At 36.0% G+C, this 19,277-nt stretch overlaps 2 protein-coding genes across 4 annotated transcripts; both read right to left on the bottom strand.

Moving 5' to 3' along the window:
* Positions 1-758: 758 nt before the first annotated feature.
* Positions 759-872, bottom strand: BDBG_17722 (uncharacterized protein; the record flags this gene model as incomplete). The annotated part of the gene is made up of 1 exon (XM_031725376.1): positions 759-872. One exon carries the CDS (start codon positions 870-872, stop codon positions 759-761), a length of 114 nt encoding a protein of 37 aa, XP_031580620.1.
* Positions 873-4,043: 3,171 nt separating this feature from the next.
* Positions 4,044-6,454, bottom strand: BDBG_08201 (glutathione S-transferase). Of its 3 annotated transcripts, none has more exons than XM_002621532.2 (4): positions 6,163-6,277; positions 5,715-6,047; positions 4,721-5,614; positions 4,044-4,596 (listed from the first exon to the last, which is right to left on the bottom strand). In XM_002621532.2, exons 2-4 carry the CDS (start codon positions 5,724-5,726, stop codon positions 4,489-4,491), a joined length of 1,014 nt encoding a protein of 337 aa, XP_002621578.1. In that variant the 5' UTR covers positions 5,727-6,047; positions 6,163-6,277; the 3' UTR covers positions 4,044-4,488. The 3 variants fall into 3 exon arrangements, with proteins under 3 accessions (XP_002621578.1, XP_031580621.1, XP_031580622.1); XM_031723454.1 differs by having other exon boundaries at positions 4,057-4,596; positions 5,715-6,085; positions 6,143-6,454; XM_031723453.1 differs by having other exon boundaries at positions 4,104-4,596; positions 4,721-5,684; positions 5,817-6,085; positions 6,143-6,405.
* Between the last annotated feature and the right edge of the window lie 12,823 nt (positions 6,455-19,277).

The following is a 19,277-nucleotide window of genomic DNA, read 5'->3' on the forward strand; positions in this document are numbered from 1 at the left end:
ACGAAATGAATAACAAGCCAAAACCACGATGAAGAAAACGATTTACACTCTCACCGTCGTCCTGCTGGCTGCTTGACAAGCTGCAACAACCGGTTTCGTGGATGTTCATGTATATCGATCTGTATGTATGTGAGCTTCCCCCTTCTTGGTTTTGTTCTCCGAGTACCGGGCCAAACTATATATAAACTCCCCACGGCAAACCCGCGCAGAAACAGAGTGTGGGAGAGGAAATTTTGGAGTTTAACCATCTATTATTTTAGCTCATGCTGAGACAGTATCCGCACTTCTTGGCTCTGCTCTACTCTTTCTTTCGCTCGTGCCCGGCTTCGGGTGGAGATACGCAACCAAGATCGCAGAGAGCAGTAAGCTTGGAAAGCTTCGAGGAGAGCGAATTTACGCAGTACACCCATTTTATTGGCGCGCTTTTGCTGCGAGGCCATGACCGCCGTCAGGTTACAGAGTATTTTGGCTACGATCCACTCCTGGCTGGTCAAAATGTGCGGAATATCCTGCATCATATGCAAGTCTGGCTTGTTGGCTTGCTGGCTTGCTGGCCAATAATGGCGTTATCTACACTTTACTTGGCTCGCGAGTTCTTGTCAAGCAACAGGACAGCAGGATAACTAGAGAGGTTTTTAACTTTTTTTCGTCCCCTATTATTACGTTATTGTGTGTGATGCATTTGAAGAGGTATTTTGACTTTTGACTTCACCCTATGAACATACATCAATAACGCTCCATCGTCGACATTTATCACATTATATAATAGTATCCGACCAGGATTCCTTCCGATGCATCGCTCTCGTCTCGTGGCGGGCGCGGGACCTCCATCCCCCTCCTCCACTCCTCCCTCCACTCCTCTCCCCACGCATCCGCCGTCCAGTGGGCCGCTGCGCTGTTCTTCCGAGTCGAGACCTCACAGGACTCCAGGAGTGGGTGCCTTTATGCCGGAAGAGGCAAAACGTGGAGATGGAAAATGAGTTTGTCAAACTTGACACTGTTGACAGCCCGACCCCGAGCGGCGCTGGCTCTGGCGCTCGGATACTTTGCCAAATGATAATTGCTCGAGCTATTTTTTCCCCTTTTTTCTTCTTTTTTTTTTGGGTGGTTTTTTGTGGTTTCTATCTCCCGGTAGTTAACTAACAATGATGATATAATAAATGATATCGAGCTTGCAAGCCCGTCCCGTTCAACATACCTCGTAGAAACGCCGGTATATATTCTTCTACATGACTGTATTTATCATTATCTTGCTGTAGATAAAGAAGCAACACTCCTCCTCCTCCTCGTCCTCCTCGTCCTCCTCGTCGTTGATGGTATCAATACTGCGCACATTCATGTCACAAATCACCATCACACTGGACCATGTTTTTTATTGTTGGAACGAGCCGTCCAATCATCGTCCATAATACACATCACACAAGGCCTCTGGCACGATATGTGACACTCCCCGTTTCAGACACTACAAACTCTGATAATAGATTCCTTGAAATAGTTCATCAAGACGGTAGCTGAAGCATGGATCCAGAAGAAAGAAAGAGATAAAAGAAAGAAAAAAGGGGACATCATATCATGCCGTTTCATTTCATCTGCCAGCCAGGTCGATAATAATAGAGTAATTAATGAGGATTGCTCAAAAGGTACTTACTTCCCTTCATTCTTCATTCTTTCTGGAGTCAAGGATACATTCCTCTGCCCCCCGTAACTACAGGAGAGGAGAAACTTCTTCTCAACTTACTCTAATAGGATCATATTCTTTTTCCCTTTCGTCCCCTCCCGGCCCGTACACGTATCGTATGCGTTGTATTGATATCAGGCTTCCTGGCAATTTTACATACTACTAGTAGTACTAGAAACCCCCCGCCGACTTGATGAAACATCAAGAAAAACAGGGCCGATGGGAAGTTCCTTTGGGATTGGTTGTTTCTTGAAAGAAGAAGAAGAAGAAGAAGAAGAAGAAGAAGAAGAAGAATTGCGCTCGCCCGCTGGTTGATAGGTTCCATCTGTATCCTCGTTACAGGCTTATCCCGTCTTAGGTAATAACCCCTCAAAATTGGCGCGGCTACTATGACGAATATAGGGAATGGAGAGTTTACAAGACCAACCCAATTAATCGATTTGCAGATATCAGAATCGAGAGCTAAATATCAGAACTGGGGGTAAAAAACCGAACCAGCGCAAGGTTGCATCGCCCCTTGTCTGGAACCGCACGGCTGGCGAGCAACATTTGCATTTGCAGAGAGGGAAATCAGTCACATCAGTCACAAGCATCTCAGTTGGCTCACCAGCAGCTGCATAATGCAACCTTGGGGGGGAGTGCGCTCTTCCCGGAAAAAAAAAAAAAAAAAAATTCAATCCAAAATGGAAAAGGCCTGATACCATACCCCCCGGGGCATTCGGGATGTGAATGGAAATATATATAATCCGCCAATCAGTTGTTTCAAAAAGAGAATGGGATGGATTGCTTCATACAGGAAGAATTCGAGTTTCGCTTGTATGATGATGCGTACAACTTTCCACGAACGGCCCGTTCTCTTTCAAGGATAGTTACTCCGTACACATTTCTTACAGGGAATGAGAATTTTCGTTTCCCGATTGTGGCTCCCCGGAGGGAGACGCTCTGATGGCAAACCCGCAATAAGCACAAAGCTTATCCATTGAAACCAGCATGAAAAAGATAATAATACTATTTCGCTCTCCGAGTCGCTGCTCATCAGCCCTCGTCAAAACCGGGGACCGTACGCGGCGCTGCGTATATGCCCGTTCCGTTATCCCGTTAGCCTAGTGATTGTGGCTTACGGGGGTGAAGATATCTGGACTGTTTTGCAATCACATTCGACAGATTCATTCATTCATTCATTCATTCATTCATTCTTATTTTACCCGCCCTGTACTCTGTACTCTGTACAGAGTACTCCGTAGGTGAAAGCAAATGCGCAAAGTTTCGCCCAGGCAAACGAAAGCAAATTGCCATATCCATGGATAGAAGTAGCACCACGACATGAGTGGTTAAGCGTAATCCGTGTCTACTTGTCTACTTGTCTGCTTGTCTGCTTTCCTTTGCGGGTTGGGTTGGGCTCCCCTACACTACTAACTACCCGGATACAATAATAATACATGTAACCGTCGTCGAAACTGGCACGAACACACCTCGAGGCTAGCGGGAGAGAAGGCCACTAGCGAACGGTAACTAGTTAGTTACATAAATGCAGAGCAAAAGAGTAAGCAAAATTTTCCGAACCATCTCAACCATAACTAAGTTACCCCTTTCACCACGACACATTATTAGGCGCAGGCGCAGGGAAAAATCCAGTCACTCACTCACCTATTTCCAACAACCGCCGCCCCTTTCATGCAAGTGAGCATGCAAGCATCATCACTACGGACTTACTCTGTTGCCTTGTAGATTAAAACAACCCCCCCCCCCCCCCCCGCCCCTCTTTATTTATTTTTTATTTTTTTTCTTTCCCCAAAAACCCTGTCCATTTTCGCTTTCTGAATAGGGAAAGCTATACGACTCCCTGCTAATTCGAATGGCACCCTCACAGGCTCACATCCAAGCAGGCCATGGGGATGCGCGGCTAGCTGAAGATCCCCCCCTGGCCGACAATAGATTAATTAGGCGGCGGCCCTTTTTCTCCCAGGGCAAACACAGAGAAAGAGAAAGGGAAGGGGTGGGGGTGTTGGGGGGGGGGGTTGTCTGGCAGTCGCCGTTCCTATCAAATAATAGCTGGATTATCCCTTCGTCTGCTCTCACCTTGTTCGTTAGGGCCTTGCATCATCAACCTTAGAAACTGCCGTGGGCGGCCGAAACGGTCAACGGTCCGGGGATGGGTATGGTATCTCGTTGCTCCACCTCTTCCTCTTCCTCTCCCTCTCCCTCTCCCTCTTCCTCTTCCTCCCCCTTGCGCGAAATTACCCACTTTTCCACCGGGGCAATGGGGCTTTCCGCCGCTCTTCCACGCGGCTATGCTATGGAGCTTCTTTTGCAGCATAAGCCGCTTGTAGCTTCGAACAGAACATCTCATTTTAACCCCATGCTTCGTGGAGGGTGCCTTAAATTGCAGCGTAGTTAGGAAGCGGGTCGATTTTTCTTCTTCGGAGTCAGTTCGCGGCATTCGCCATGTGGCTTTATTTATTTATTTATTTTAGTTCTTCCTGAACCCCCGACTGATTGTCTTCAATGGGATCTACGCTGTATGTACGGAGTATATTGGCACAAGCACAACAGGTAACAGGACAAAACTCCGCTGAAATGTCTGAGTATTTCCCAGGGGTTGTTTGGGTTGGCTGTACAGAGTATTCAAGGCTCATAATGGAGGAGGAATCTTCTGGGAAAGGAAATCATGATTAACCTATAACTATGCTCTACATATATAGCTGTGAAATCCAAACACCACCAACACCACCACCACACATGCATATTCATGAACGAGAGTTGAATTAAGATGTTATGTCTCAGATTGGAAACCTGATCGCCTTGACCTATCATAATGATGATTTCAATGGCAAAATATCGGGGGATGGACCAGCAGGAACGACTTTGTCCGGGTTGCCCATTTTAACTTGCAGGGCGGAAAGATATGCTATTTTGTACTGGTTAATTTTGTCAGTTAGCATTCCCGATTCAATTTCGAAATGGAAATGGATGACCCTTCCAAGACGAAACAAAAATTGTTGGGAAAAATGAAAGAAGCAAAAAGGCTGACGGTCAACTCACCACCTCAAACTGCGTCGTTTTCCTAAAAGCTCCACCGTTCGTCTTCTCCGATTCATCCCAATACAAAGTCCTCAACCACCGATCAATCCGCGGATAGTCATGCCGGATCATTTTCAAATTACACTTGAAAATCCCATGATACGCCACATCGAAGCGGATAATGGTCGTATACAGCCTGATGTCCGCCTCGGTGATATGTTCGCCGAATAAGTACGGCTGATGGCCCGGCTGGCCCAGATGCTCTTCAATGCGGTCGAGCGACGCAAAGAGCGGATAGATACTCTGATCATACGCCTCCTGCGTCGTCGCAAAGCCGCATTTATACACCCCGTTATTCACCGTCTCGTACACCCATTCGTTCATCTCGTCAATCTGTCCCCGGAGGTTTTCGGGATATAGCCCGCCGCCAGGCCTATTAACCTCGCGCCGCGCCTCGTCCTCGCCAACCAGCAACTCGTCAAACTCCTCGTACAGAAACCGAATAATCTCGCCGCTCTCGTTGCTCACGATCGTCTCCTTCTTCTTATCCCACAGCATCGGAACCGTGAAACGGCCCTCATACCGCGGGTCGGCTTTGAAGTATAACTCCTTCAGATGCTTGAAGCCGTACAGCGGATCTGCGTCTGCGCTGCCGTATTCGCCGGAGAAGTACCAGCCGTCCGCAGTGAAGCGTGGGTCCAGGACGACGAGCTGGATTATAGATTCTAGCCCCTTCAGCGAGCGCACGATGTTGACGCGGTGCGCCCAGGGACAGCCGGTGTTTATGTAGAGGACATATCGGTCCCGTTCGGCGGGGAATGGGGCGGTTGGGGAGCGCGAGATGCTGGAGCGGAAGGCGGAGGATGGTCGTTGGAATTGGCCTTCCGGGTTGGCTTTTTGGTTGGTAAGTGCGTTCTGCCGGGTGGTGGTGGGGTGGTCAGTATATGCGGTCATTTTAAGTGCATACATACGTGCCCTACTGTCTCTGAATTTATATCATAGGGGGGTTAGTTACCTTGTCTGCCATTCTTGGTGCTAGATATTGATTGGTATGGAAAGTAAACGGTATTGGAGGGGACAATCAGGGCAAGAAATGATAGAATTATTTCATTCTTACCAAGTAAACATATGCCGCGAGAGAGAATATCCTTAGGAACCTACGGAACGGATTTACCCCCCACACCAGAGCCCCCGAGAGACGCCGAGCAGAAAATAGCGGGGCGGAGCGGATAGCCGAGCGAGGGGCAGGCCGTGATGAGGTCATCGTCGTCCCCTTTTAAACCTACTTGAGGATTTGCTTCCCGTTTTGGTGCTCAAGAGATGCCAAAAGAGAAGGAAAAGGGTCGGTCTGGAGCGCAGATCTCAGCAGTGATTCCAAATAAAATACTAGTTCAATTATGTGATTAGACAACATCAATCAATAATAATGGCGGGCGTGTGTACTTAGGTCTTCGTCTGTCTACATTATTGATAAATATCCGCGTTCGCACTGGCCTTGATGAAGCCTTTGTTCTTCACCTTCACGATATTTCCATATTTGTGATTTTTTTCCCGCTTCCCTCCGCTCCCGCCATAAGCATCCGTATGTCGTAAGACATCTATCTGACGGGCGGGAGTGCGAGCGGGAGGGTGAGAGGGGGTGGGGTGGGGCAGGGGGTTCAGTGTTTTATATTCCTCGGTTTCACGTTGTTTGCAATCAGTGTCCGCCCCCCGTTGTGGTCTTCCCTGTGGAGATGGCACTGGCGAGGCTACATTGTAGAGGGGGAGAGAATTGAAACCTTACTCAGGCGTGAGGACCAATTTGTTAAGCAATTGTTTCTGTGGCCTGTCGCTGGCGCTTGGTCTAGGTCATGAGCATTGAGCATTACATCTTCCTATCTTTAAACACTGACACGGGTGATTGACCCAGCTAACTCCCTATTCGATCAATTCTATCCTCAATTCTTATGCAAAGCCTATCAATTTCCTACTGTTGGATACAACGGGATTAAGCATCTAACAGTTCTCGACAATCCCCCCCCCCGCCCGGAGCCAGCCAGGGTAGAAACAACATCATCTAATAGAAAGAACATCATCATCCTGGGAGAGCTCCCCCATTGTGATATTTGGAATGGTCTGTATTGCCAATTTGCTTGCTTTGCTTGGTGTAAACTGGGCTGCTGCTATGATGGTTGCAGCTGCATCACTGTTGGCGCATTGAGAGGGAAGAGGGGTGATGTGGTGATGTGGTAATGTGTATTTTCCTACCGTCACTTAATTCATAGCCTCCTTTTTTCTTTACTTCCCTTTCGTTACCAGATCCCGTAGGACAAAGGTGGGGGGGTATATGAGAGGTAAATAAGTATATAGATAAATAGAGACCAAAAAAATATATCTTGAAAGTGCAATCATTACGTACTTCGTTTTCAGAATTGGTACTATTTTGCCAGACAAATGGCAGAACTGTGTCTGCCCTCTATACCGAGAAACCAATATGTGGCATCGTGGAGGTAGATATCTATTCGGTCCAAGGGCTTTCAAATGTGATGCTCCGACTTGCAAGGGCGTAAAAACAGTCCCTTATTTCTTTTTACTTGACATCGTTGAGTACCAAGGACCCATCCATACATGACAGAAAGAAGTGGCACGAGAGGTATGGACATAGATATACTCATTAGCGAGGACATGGTGCAGGATATTTTTCCTGATCTGTTTGTCTAGAAGAGGTTGTCTGCTTCTGTGGAAAGAAGCACATTAAATATTCATGTGAAGAAACGGAGAACACCAAAGCAAGGTGTGTAAATCAGACCCTTAGTGTCCATGACTATACTTGAATTATTGACCATGAGATAATGCAGATATCTCTAGTTATTCTCCGCTCAGATGAGGAAGAAAACCCATTGCGCCATTGGCAGAAGGGACGAAATAGAGTAGTAGGCATATGCGAAAGACAACACATAAGCCAAAGAAAATGCATAGCCATATGGTATCCAGATTACAGGAGTCCTGAGGGCTGTTGTCCATGTGATGTTTGGAAACCGTTTGTAATTCAGTTCCCTTGTTGAATTTGCATGTCAATTGCTCTCCAGGTCTTGATAGAAGCTGTTGCATGGTGCGGAAATGTGATGTTTTACCTGTAGCTTAGCAGGATATATATCTCAGCTCTCCTTTTGAGGACGTCAAGACCAAAATAAATTTCTAATCCTCAGACACCTAACTCCAGTTCCATTATAAATAAGAATGTTTCCTCTTTCTTTCTTTCTTTCTTTCCTTCCTTTCTTCACCAATTGGTTGCAGTAGAAATCGCTGCGCTTCACATGTAGGAAGTTAGGCTCCAAGGGAAGAAGAAGTAGCGGTGAGGAGAGAGGAAGTCAAATAAAAAGGGGGCAAGCGGAGAAAATGCGAATCCCAACAAGATTGGATAGCTTTTATTTATTTAAACCCTGGATGTGCAAGGAAAATGCAGACCTATATAAGAGTTAAACCGCGAAGTTTTGTTGAAGCGAGGATGGATGCCAGGGGTGGGGTGAGGTGGTGAACATTTTCTGGGTAGGCAAAAGGGTCTTCGCCTGTACATGTACGGAGTACAGTACGTAGTATATATTCCGATTGACTTTCGGGAGCTAGATTAGAGAGCCAGAGAAATGAATGGACCCTTTCGAGTGACAGAAGCTTGTTTGTAAGAGAGAAAAGAAAAGGAGGCGAGAATTGTCCATAACGAACATACCGACAGGAAAACAATATTGAACATAAAACAACAAGGATGAGAAATCACCAAAATATCCAACAGAGTGAACATGTACTGCGCCGCATACATGGAAGGTAATAAATATAGACGGGAGATGAAACCGTGATAGAAAGTCGTTGCATGAATAACGAGAGCAAAAATGGGGCGAGTCCGGGACTCAGGTGTATATATAAAATATCTTAATGCACACGAGCCTCTGTGTACAAAGACATTGCAGAGCTAAGCTCAAAACAGAAGACTCTGCAAGATTGATTTTACAGCTTATTAATAAAAGAGATAGAACTGTAACTACAGTGAAAGCATGTCTCTAAAGATGAAATAAGGTTGACTTGAGAATGAGTTGAATGATGACACAGATGATTGATGAAAGACTGAAGAGAGATCTATAGAACTGAGAGATGAATTAATTATTAAAGATAATAACTGCAGCTGTTTTCTTAATTGAGTTAAGAATGAAGTTAATAAGAGATATTCTCTATAACATCTGATAATATAGTGAGCTCTTTGAATGATAGTTTTCTTTTTATAGACTGCTGTTAATAAAGATATATCAGAACTATAAATCTCACAGTAATAAAACTTAATCTCAGATAATATATCTGTTTTAATAGACTGTTCACAGACTGTAAGAAATCTCACTTCTTACAGATTCTTTATCTCTATTTTCTATCTCTTATGTAATTAATAGAGTTAGCAGCTCTTGATTATATACAACTATATAGACTGAAGTTCATAAATACTATTTATAACTCAGCTTGAATACTATTATATATTAACTTTTACATTTTATCTTTCTACTGTGAATACTTCTAGTAGTTAACAGTATATATTATATCAAGCTGTAAACATCTGAATAATCATCTGTAAGCACTTATTCTTACACAGATTTAAAAGACTGCTATTAATTATATAAAGTGTTGATATATCTAGAATGATAGAGAGAGTTCAGACTTATTTATCACAGAATCTATGACTCTAGAAGAATCTGATTTTACTGTACATATTCATTTTCAGTTCTACACAGTGTAAAGAGATAATCAGTGATAGAAAAGATGTAATAAGTAGACTGATTATATAACTGTGTCTGTAAGAATAAGTGCTCATAGATGATTATTCAGGTGTTTGCAGCTTGATATGATATATACTGTTAACTACTAGAAGTATTCACAGTAGAAAGATAAATATAGAGATTAAATGTATAATAGCATTCAAGCTGAGTTATGAATAGTATTTGTGAACTTTAGTCTATATAGTTGTGTGTAGCCAAGGGCTGCTAACTCTATTAATTATACAAGAGATAGAAATAGAGATAAAGAATTCATAAGAAGTAGAATTTCTTACATACTCTCTTCTCTCTAAGACTTCATCTGTGAAGTCTTTCACTGAGTGACTTTATAGAATCAACTCAGCACTGCAGTGATACTCACTAAAAACTCTTCATATTTATAAAAAAAATCTCAGTGAGAAAAAATCTCTTATTATTATGAAGAGAAAAGAGTCTGTCACTCAGTTTCTTATTTTATAAAATTCTTTATAATCTACAGATTCTTCTCTGACTATTACACAGATTTATCTCACATCTTTTATATAAAAGAGTTTCAGTTGACTCTCAATTATTTTCATGAGATTCTTGTGTAATCATTACACAGATTCATCTTACAGATGAATCACTCTCTGTGAGATCACTCTTATCAAAGAGAAGTATTCACAAGTTAATTTTTCACTCATTCTCATAAATCATTGTTTCTTAACACTGTAGAATTGTGAGGAATTTTCCATTCTTTCATTAACTCTGTAGAATTATAGAATCAAGATATCTGTAGTCTGCAATCACTCTTTATAGTTGTCACGTCTCTGGCCGCGCCAAGGCCTCACTGTGGTTTTACACAGCTCATTACTTTCATGTGAATGATTTCATTCATTCTGCAGACTATTCAAACTGGTTTTCAATCACTCTATAACATCATTTGAATATATCATAGAAAGATTCAATTGATGAATAAGAGAACTCTGCTTCTATATAAGATCAGTAGATTACTCTTTCTTAGTAGTAAGACACTGCTGAGATATCACTTCAGTTATTCTTACTCATAAAATGAGAGAAGAGTATCAGCTCATTATCTATATAAAATAACTAGATACTAACTTCTTATTAAAGAAGTCAGTGATTCATTTTTCTTTTACTGAAATATATACAAGAGTTACTGTGTTTCTTATATAATCTTCTTAGTATATTAAGTATCATATCTGTGATATTCTTGTAATAACTCTGTAGCTCACAAGCTCACTATTCAAGTAAGATAGTTAAGCTCACTTATATAACTTCTTAAATAACTATTTCTATATAATATCACTGACTAGTCACTGCTTCAGTTTCATTATATTATAATTTAAATTACTTAATCTGATTACAAGTTTGAATCAGTTAAGCTCTAATAGACTGATATAATCTTATATATCTGTACTAAGACTGATCTGATCTCACTCTCTGAAGAAAACTCTACACTATTCTCTAGAGTGTATACATCTCTACTCTGACAGAAATCTGAGATTTCTGAACTTACTATATACTTTAATATAAGTTCTTTAATTACTCTATTACTGCTACAGTCTCTACACATCTACATCTATTATAAAGATAGAGAGATTAAGATTGAAGATTCTCTGAAATATAAGAGAAATATATTATCTGAATTTCACAGCTTTATCTATATTCTTGAATGAAAATTCTGTCTTAATCTGAGCTAGTATAATACTTATAAGATATAAGTAATATATATTATTAATCTTCTTGAAGACATCTCTGCAACTACTTGAATTATTAAGAAGAGAGAGCTTGAGTATACTGATACTATAATAACTTAGAAAGAATTCAAGAACTTTCTACTGAATTAAATTAAAGATTACTATAACTGTGACTTCACAGTAGTACAGTAGTTTAACTTATTATATTAATAGAATAATAAGAATTCTTCTGATTTCAATGTAAGATTTAAAGAATATTGAGAGAAATTAACTGATAATTTGAATTAATTAAAAATATAACTTTATCTTGTAAAGCTGACTTATAAGATGTAGATAATAATATCACAGTATCAGAGTTTATTAATTAATTATACTGAGCTTGTCAATCTGACTTTCTGAATCTATTTAAATAATCAATTCTCTGAGAAAAAGATTAATAAGATCTCTTCTAAGTAATTAATAATAGAATCTAAACAGTACTGTGATAGCTTCAGTGTGAAGAAAGTAAAGAAGAATTTTAAGTATTCTGATTCTTCACTTACTATGAAGAAATATTAAAAAAGATTTAATAAAGATCTCTATTTTAACTATGAAGCTGATAATCACTATACTAGTAATTATAAGAAGCTGAAGAAGAGAAGAAACTGAGAAGATATTTTCTTAAAGTTAACTTCTCTTCTGATAAATATATCTATAGAAGATAAAGAAGAGAAAGAAATAAAGAATTGATAATTCTCATATCTCTGAGTTTATATTACAATTATAATGTATACTCTGAATAAGAAGATATCAGTGAGATGTCTACTCAACTTCAGAATGAATATTAACTTTATATTCTATTTCTTTTCTTTAATGAAGAGTTGAAAGAAGATAGATCTATCAGATCATATAAAATTTATTAATAAAATAAAGTATCATTATTTTGACATAATTCAAGTGAAGTGTATAATCACAGACTTAGAAGAAATCTTCAAGAAAAACAGTCTACTTCTTCATACAGTTAATATTATAGATGAGAATATTATTTTAGATCTTTTATAATTAAGAGAAAATAATTCTCTTATTGACTGAGTTACTCAGATATAATAATACTGTCTTACTAATGAAGAGATAGTGATAGAGAAATCTGAAGAGTTTCATTGAAAGAATCTTGAGAAAAAGATAAAGTCAATATACTATATAGTAGATGATTAAGACTTGAGAATAGATAAAGAAGTTATCACTCTTACTGCAAGATTAGCAGTAGTATTTATTATTAAAGATGAATGAATATAATATTACTTTATAGATTATAAGAATATCTTTTTAAAAAGAGAAGTAGTGAAGTTTTCTGATATTAAAATATAATATAAGATTTGTCTTGAAGATGATGTAACAGTACTGTATAAGTCTCTTTATAACTTATCTGTAAAGAAATTAAATGTTCTGTGTAAATATCTTAAGAAAGTGCAATTAAAGAACTGAATATACTTATTAAAGAGTTCAGCAGAGACATCTCTACTCTTTATACTTAAGAAGAACAGTAGACTATATTTATATGTAGACTATAGAGATCTCAATAAGATGATAATTAAGAATTACTATTCATTATCATTAGTTAACAAGATAATTGATTGATTATCTGAAGTAAAGATATTTACAAAGATTGATATACAGAATATCTATCATAGAATCAGAGTTAATAAAGATAATATTTAAAAAATAACTTTTTATATCAAGAACAGTAACTTTGAATATCTTGTTTTATCTTTTAATCTTTGTAATACTTCAGTCATCTTTCAGATCTATATAAATAAGACACTGCAGAGCCTTGTTGACATCTTCTGTATAATATAGTTAGATAACATTCTAATCTTCTCAAAAACAGAGAAAGAACATGATACTCATATTTAAGAAGTATTAAGTCACTTAAGACAGTATTAACTCTATACAAACACTGAAAAATACTCATTCTACATACAGAAGATTGATTTCTTAAATTATATTATTAAGATAAACAGTATTTCAATGAATAGAAGCTGAGTCTTCATTATTAAGAACTGACTGATACTGCAGATATATTATAAGATACAGATATTTCTAAAATTTATGAATTTCTACAGATGATTCATCTATATATATTCATAGATTACTGTCTCTCTTACAGATCTGTTAAAGAGAAGTGTGAAAGACAGAAAAATGAGACTGTTTATTCTCATTCAAGACACTGTACAGATATTTGTAGAATTAAAACAAGCTTTTACAGATATTATAATACTGAATCACTTTAACTCTGACTTACTTAGTCAGTGTGAGACTGATACATTTAAGAATGAGATCTGTGAAATCTTTTCACAGTTGACACTGAAGATCTTTAACATTGAAAGAATTAGAGAATAATTATCTCTGAGAATACAGATAATGAAATGTCTGTAAGAGAAGACTTTTTCATAGAGTCTATAAGACACTATAAATAAAGATCAGTGATCTTCTTCTTTAAGAAGTTATCACTTATATAGAGAAGATATAATACTCATAATTAAGAGATATTAGTAATTATTAAATTCTTTAAGATCTGATAATATTATCTTTAGAGTAGTAAGTACTCAGTGTAAGTTCTTACTAATTAAATAAATCTATATTACTTCTTAATAATAAAGAGCTTAACAAAATGTTAAGTCAGATAAATGAAGCTGCTTTCAGAGTATAATTTCTATATCTGATATCATTCAGATCAGCTTAATTCTACTGATATACTATCTAAATAGTCTGATTATAATATTATTAATACAGAGAAGAATTCTATAAAAGAATCTCTATTATCACTGTAGAAGAAGCTAACTACAGAGAATTAAGATTCTCTAAAGCTTGAAAATAGCACTGATAAGACAGCTGTATAATTTAGTATAGAAGATGAAAGAAAACTCAGATCTCTGCAGAGAACTAACACTGAAGATTATAAACTTCTTATATTATATCTTACTATCATTGAATTAATAAAGAATAAAACAGTCTATAATCTTTCAATCTGACTACTTTTAAAATTCATTGATAAATTATAGAAGAGGAATATCTCTACTACAGCTTGAATTCAGAAGTTGAAGAAGAAAGAATCTGATTTAAACTTGAAAGAGACAGACTCTGAGTAGAGCAGTGTTACTAAGAAATCAAGTCACTGATAACTAGAAGAATATAAACTTCTACTACTGAATAATTCAGTCTTTATCTCTTATAGCAGAGCAGTGTGTCAGAAGTTATTAAGAATTCATTATAATAATTCTCATACAGAACACTTCAGATTAGAGAAGACTAAGAAGCTTCTAAAATATAAATATATTTAAGACAAGCTCTGAGCAGATATTAAAGAGTATATTAAGACTTATAATATCTATTAAAGAATAAAGATTCTGTGATATAAGTAATATAGTAAGTTGATATCACTATCTATTTCAAAGAGTTTATAACAGAATCTATTGATGAATTTCATAGTTAATCTACTGAAGTTGATAAGAGTTAAAGAATATGACTCAATTTTAATCATTATTAACTACTTTATAAAGATGATTAAATATATCTCTACTTATAAAAAGATTAAAGCCTCTGAATTGACTAATCTGTTTTTAGATATTATTATTTATAATCACAGTGCTCTGAAATTATTAATAATAAATTAAGAATTTCTCTTCATCAGTAAATACTGATCAGCTTTTTATTATCATCTTATAATAAGATATCTTCTCAGTACTGTATTTCATCTGCAGACAGATAGTCAGACTGAATACTAGAATCAGACACTAGAACAGCATCTTCAAGTGTTCTATTCATATTATCAGAATAATTAACTTAAACATCTTCTAATTACTGAATTTATATATAATAATGTAAAGAATGTAATCTTAAAGATATCTTCTTTCTATGCTTATTATAAATATAATTCTTCATTACTCAGTGATATCACAGATAACATTTCAAAGAAGAGAATAGACAGTCAGAATATTGAATAGATACAGAGAACAGAGTACTTCTCAGTATTAAAAGTAAAAATAAGATTAAAACTTTTAAATAAAATTCATAAGAAGATGATGAAAAGTATTTACTATACTCAGAAGTAGTAGATAGAATACTATAATTGAAAACATCTTTTAATGAAGTTCTTGATAGAGAATCAAGTACTACTTGCAGTAAAGAATATCAAGATAATAAGACTATATAAGAAGCTCAGTGAGTAATAACTAGAATCTTTCTCAGTAATAAGAGTGATAGATAAATAAATATATAAGTTAAAATTATTCTCAGAATTGAAATCAATTTATTCTGTTTTTCACATTTTCTATTTAAAGCTTTATAAATAATATCTTGAGACAGAGCTATCTCAGCTGAATAATATTGAAATTGAGAATGATACTGAATATCTTATGAAGAAAATATTAAATAAGTGAATATATTACAGCAAGCTTCAATATCTTATAAAATAAGAAGATTATTCATTATCAGAGAATTCATGAGAATTACTTAAGTATTTGAAAAATGCTGAGAAAGAGATTGTAAGCTATGAGACAGCTAGTAGAGACTATCTCATTATATATCAGAGATGTTGAGTAAGAAATACTGCTTAAGACTTCTTATTTTTTCTTAAAGAATTTTTTTAGAGATGATCTCACAGTAATAAGCTGATGTCTTATAAACTCTATAGTACTCTTCTTTTATTTTCTCTCAAAGAGGTTTTTAGAAGTTTAATAAGACTATACAAGTATAAAACTCCTGAAGTGATTAGAGAAAAGAGATATTTAAAATTAATAAAAAGATTAATATTATTAATTCATAGACTGCTGCTATTTTAATGAGATCACAGCTCACTGAAAAAGTAAAAAGAGAGAATCTCAGAGTCTACTTATCAATAATTACATTCTCATTAAACTCATTTTTCACTGTTAAAGTCTTTAATATCAGTATCTTTATCTGCTGAGAAGTTAGTACTGTGACACTGCAGAGAAGCATACTGTAGAAGAGTATATATGAAGAGTATAAGAGATACTGAAATTATTAACTTATTAACTTATAAAGTATCTTAATTATCTGCTTCAACTGAAGTGAGATTCTCTTTAATCAGTGATTAATCTTTATAGTGCTTTTAATAGTAGTGCTGACTGACTTCTTCTTAAGATCAGTCATTCTGAGATGTTTTTTCATCTCAGAGACTTATATTTTTATCTTCTTTTACAGATGAGTAAGAGAAACCTCTTCAATCTTAATAGAATTTATCAATACTTAAAGCTCTGAGACTCTTACTCTGTACTGCTTGAATATCTGAGCTTTTTATCAGAATTAATATGATATCTTCTTATAGAGTAGATAATACTTACAGAGAGACAGAAGTTATTATTACAGATATAATAAAAATAATGAGAGTAAGAGAAGAGATAGATATATAAAATTCTCTCTTTCTTCAGCTGCTTAGTATAGTGTAGATATGTAATAATACTGATCAGAGACTGTATCAGAGTCTTCTCACAGAGAGAAGATAAAGAAACTGCAGAACTCTGCAGACTTAACTTAACAGTATTTCAAGCAGAGCTCAGATATGTTATAAGAGAGAAACTATAAATTAAGCTTCTCAGAGTCACTGTCTCTGAAATCAAGCTCTCTCTGAGATTCTCTCTGAATGATCACACAGAGTCATACATTACTGTGTTAACTGAGAGAGAAGGCAGCATTACAATAGTAATAGAGAGAATAGAGAAAGAATCAGATATAGATGAACTGACTGACAGAAGAAATAATATTTCACTGTAAGATATGATAACTACTGCTGCAGCTGTAAGAGAAGCAGAAGAAGAAGAAGAAGAAGAAGAAAATGTGATAATAAGAGTGATGCTTTCACAGTCTATTAACACTGCTGTCTCTGCCTTCAATCAGAGACTGCAGCTGCATCATAAAGATATTTATTATTTACTAGAAAATGTCAGAATAAGTTTCTTATTATCTCTCAAGAATGATACTCTCATGCACTCACTATTACAGATGAGAGAGAGGAAAAGAAAAATATTTCATAGAGAGAGAGAATCTTTTCAAAAAATCCTGTCACTACTGTTAACTTTATCTCTAAAATACATCACTTTTATAGAGAATTTTATATATAGAATGAAATATAATAAGAGATCTGTAAGTCACTTATTAACTACATTTTTCATATCTCAAATTAATATATATAAGAAACTCACTTATCATATATTTGATTTGAATGAAGATGAGAAAAGAAAGATCTACACAGTCAGTAGAAAAACTCATCTATTTCTTTGTATTATATATAACATATACACTGTTAAATCAGTGAGTAACTATTACTATATAATAAAGATAATTTCTAATCTGATAATCTTAAGAGTATCAGAAATATATCTTTAAAGAAGAGAGTATTATCACATTTCTGACTGTGTCAAGACTCTGCTACAGTTTCACACAGCTCATTACTTTTATATGAATAATTTCATTTATTCTGTAGATTATTTAAACTGGTTTTTAATCACTCTATAATATTATTCAGATATATCATAGAAAGATCTGATTGATGAATAAGAGAATCTCACTTTTATACAAGATTAGTAGATTACTCTTTCTTGATAGTAAGATGCTGCTGAGATATTACTCTGGTTATTCTTACTCATGAAATGAGAGAAGAGTATCAGCTTATTATCTATATAGAATAATTAGATGCTGACTTCTTATCAAAGAAGTCAGTAATTCATTTTTCTTCTACTGAAATATATATAAGAGTTACTGTGTTTCTCATATAATCTTCTTAGTATACTAAGTATCATATCTGTGATATTCTCACAATAACTCTGTAGCTCATGAGCTTGCTATTCAAGCAAGATAGTCAAGCTCACTTATACAGCTTTTTAAACAACTATCTCTATGTGACACCGCTGACTAGCCACCGCTTCGGTTCCATCATGTTACAATAGTTATATAGAAAGATTCAGATCTGCAATTCATAATTACTCTTTATTTACTGAAGTAATCTGACTATTCTGCAGAATTATTCACAGTGTAAGTAAATCTCTCTAGAGTAGTATAAATATCTCAGATCTATTAATAGAATCTTATCTTCTTTTCTCTTTTTCTGTAACAGCTTTTATTCTTACAAACTATGAGTATTTCTCATTTATCTGTGAAGTGTTTTCACTTAGATAACAGAGAGAGAGTGTTTCTGACAATATTTATATATTAATTCAAGAACTTCTCAAGAATAAAAAATTTTTTCAATTTCAATATCTTTATAAATAATATCTGATTACTATTAAGCTTCTTATAAGCATCTCTGCAACTTCTCTGATCACTTTTTACTGACTGATGAAGCAGAGATATTATCACTTATAATAGTATCTTTATTCTTCTCAGTTCTGTCACTGCACTCAATCTTTGAGTCAGTAGTCAATTTCATGTCTTTCTCAGATCAGTCTCTGACTTTAAGTAGCACAGTTCTGTTCTTTACTGTAAGTCTCTCTGTAAGTAATTTCTTACAGATTCTAGCTAACAGTTCTTATAAAGCTCTCAGTGTTGTCAGTGTCTTCTATGACTCTGTGAATCTATAATTATTCTTTCTCTGTTCATACAATCTCTGATCAGGTATATATAAATATGTTTAGATTCTCTATTAATGATTCTCACACTGCAGCACATTTCTGCAATCTTATTATCAATGAGAGATGAGTTCTCAGATATCTGTAAAATTCACATAATTAAGACAATGCAAATGTCATGAATTTGTAACAAGAGTTGATCTGAGTAGATAAGCTCTCTCTTCATATCTTAATTATTTTCAGGCTGAATACTTCAGCATAACTAAGAGAGTAGACATAGCTTTATAAGAGATATCTGATCACACATACAGACAGCCAGCTCTTAAGACTCTGTCACAACTGTGTGTACTCTGATATTCAGCTTCTCTGAAGTCTGTGTATTTTTAACAGTCTTTATGCTAAATGCAATAATTGTCTGTATTATAAGTATAATACTTTCTGCTTCTTTGAAGAAGAAAATTGATAGTTATGAGAGAATTAAATATCATAGATATTGAGAATATGAGTGTGAGTTTTCTTTATTTTTTCTTTATTAATCTCTAAA

Source organism: Blastomyces gilchristii (assembly GCF_000003855.2).
Source record: "Blastomyces gilchristii SLH14081 genomic scaffold supercont1.22, whole genome shotgun sequence".
NCBI classification, from domain to species: Eukaryota; Fungi; Ascomycota; class Eurotiomycetes; order Onygenales; family Ajellomycetaceae; genus Blastomyces; species Blastomyces gilchristii.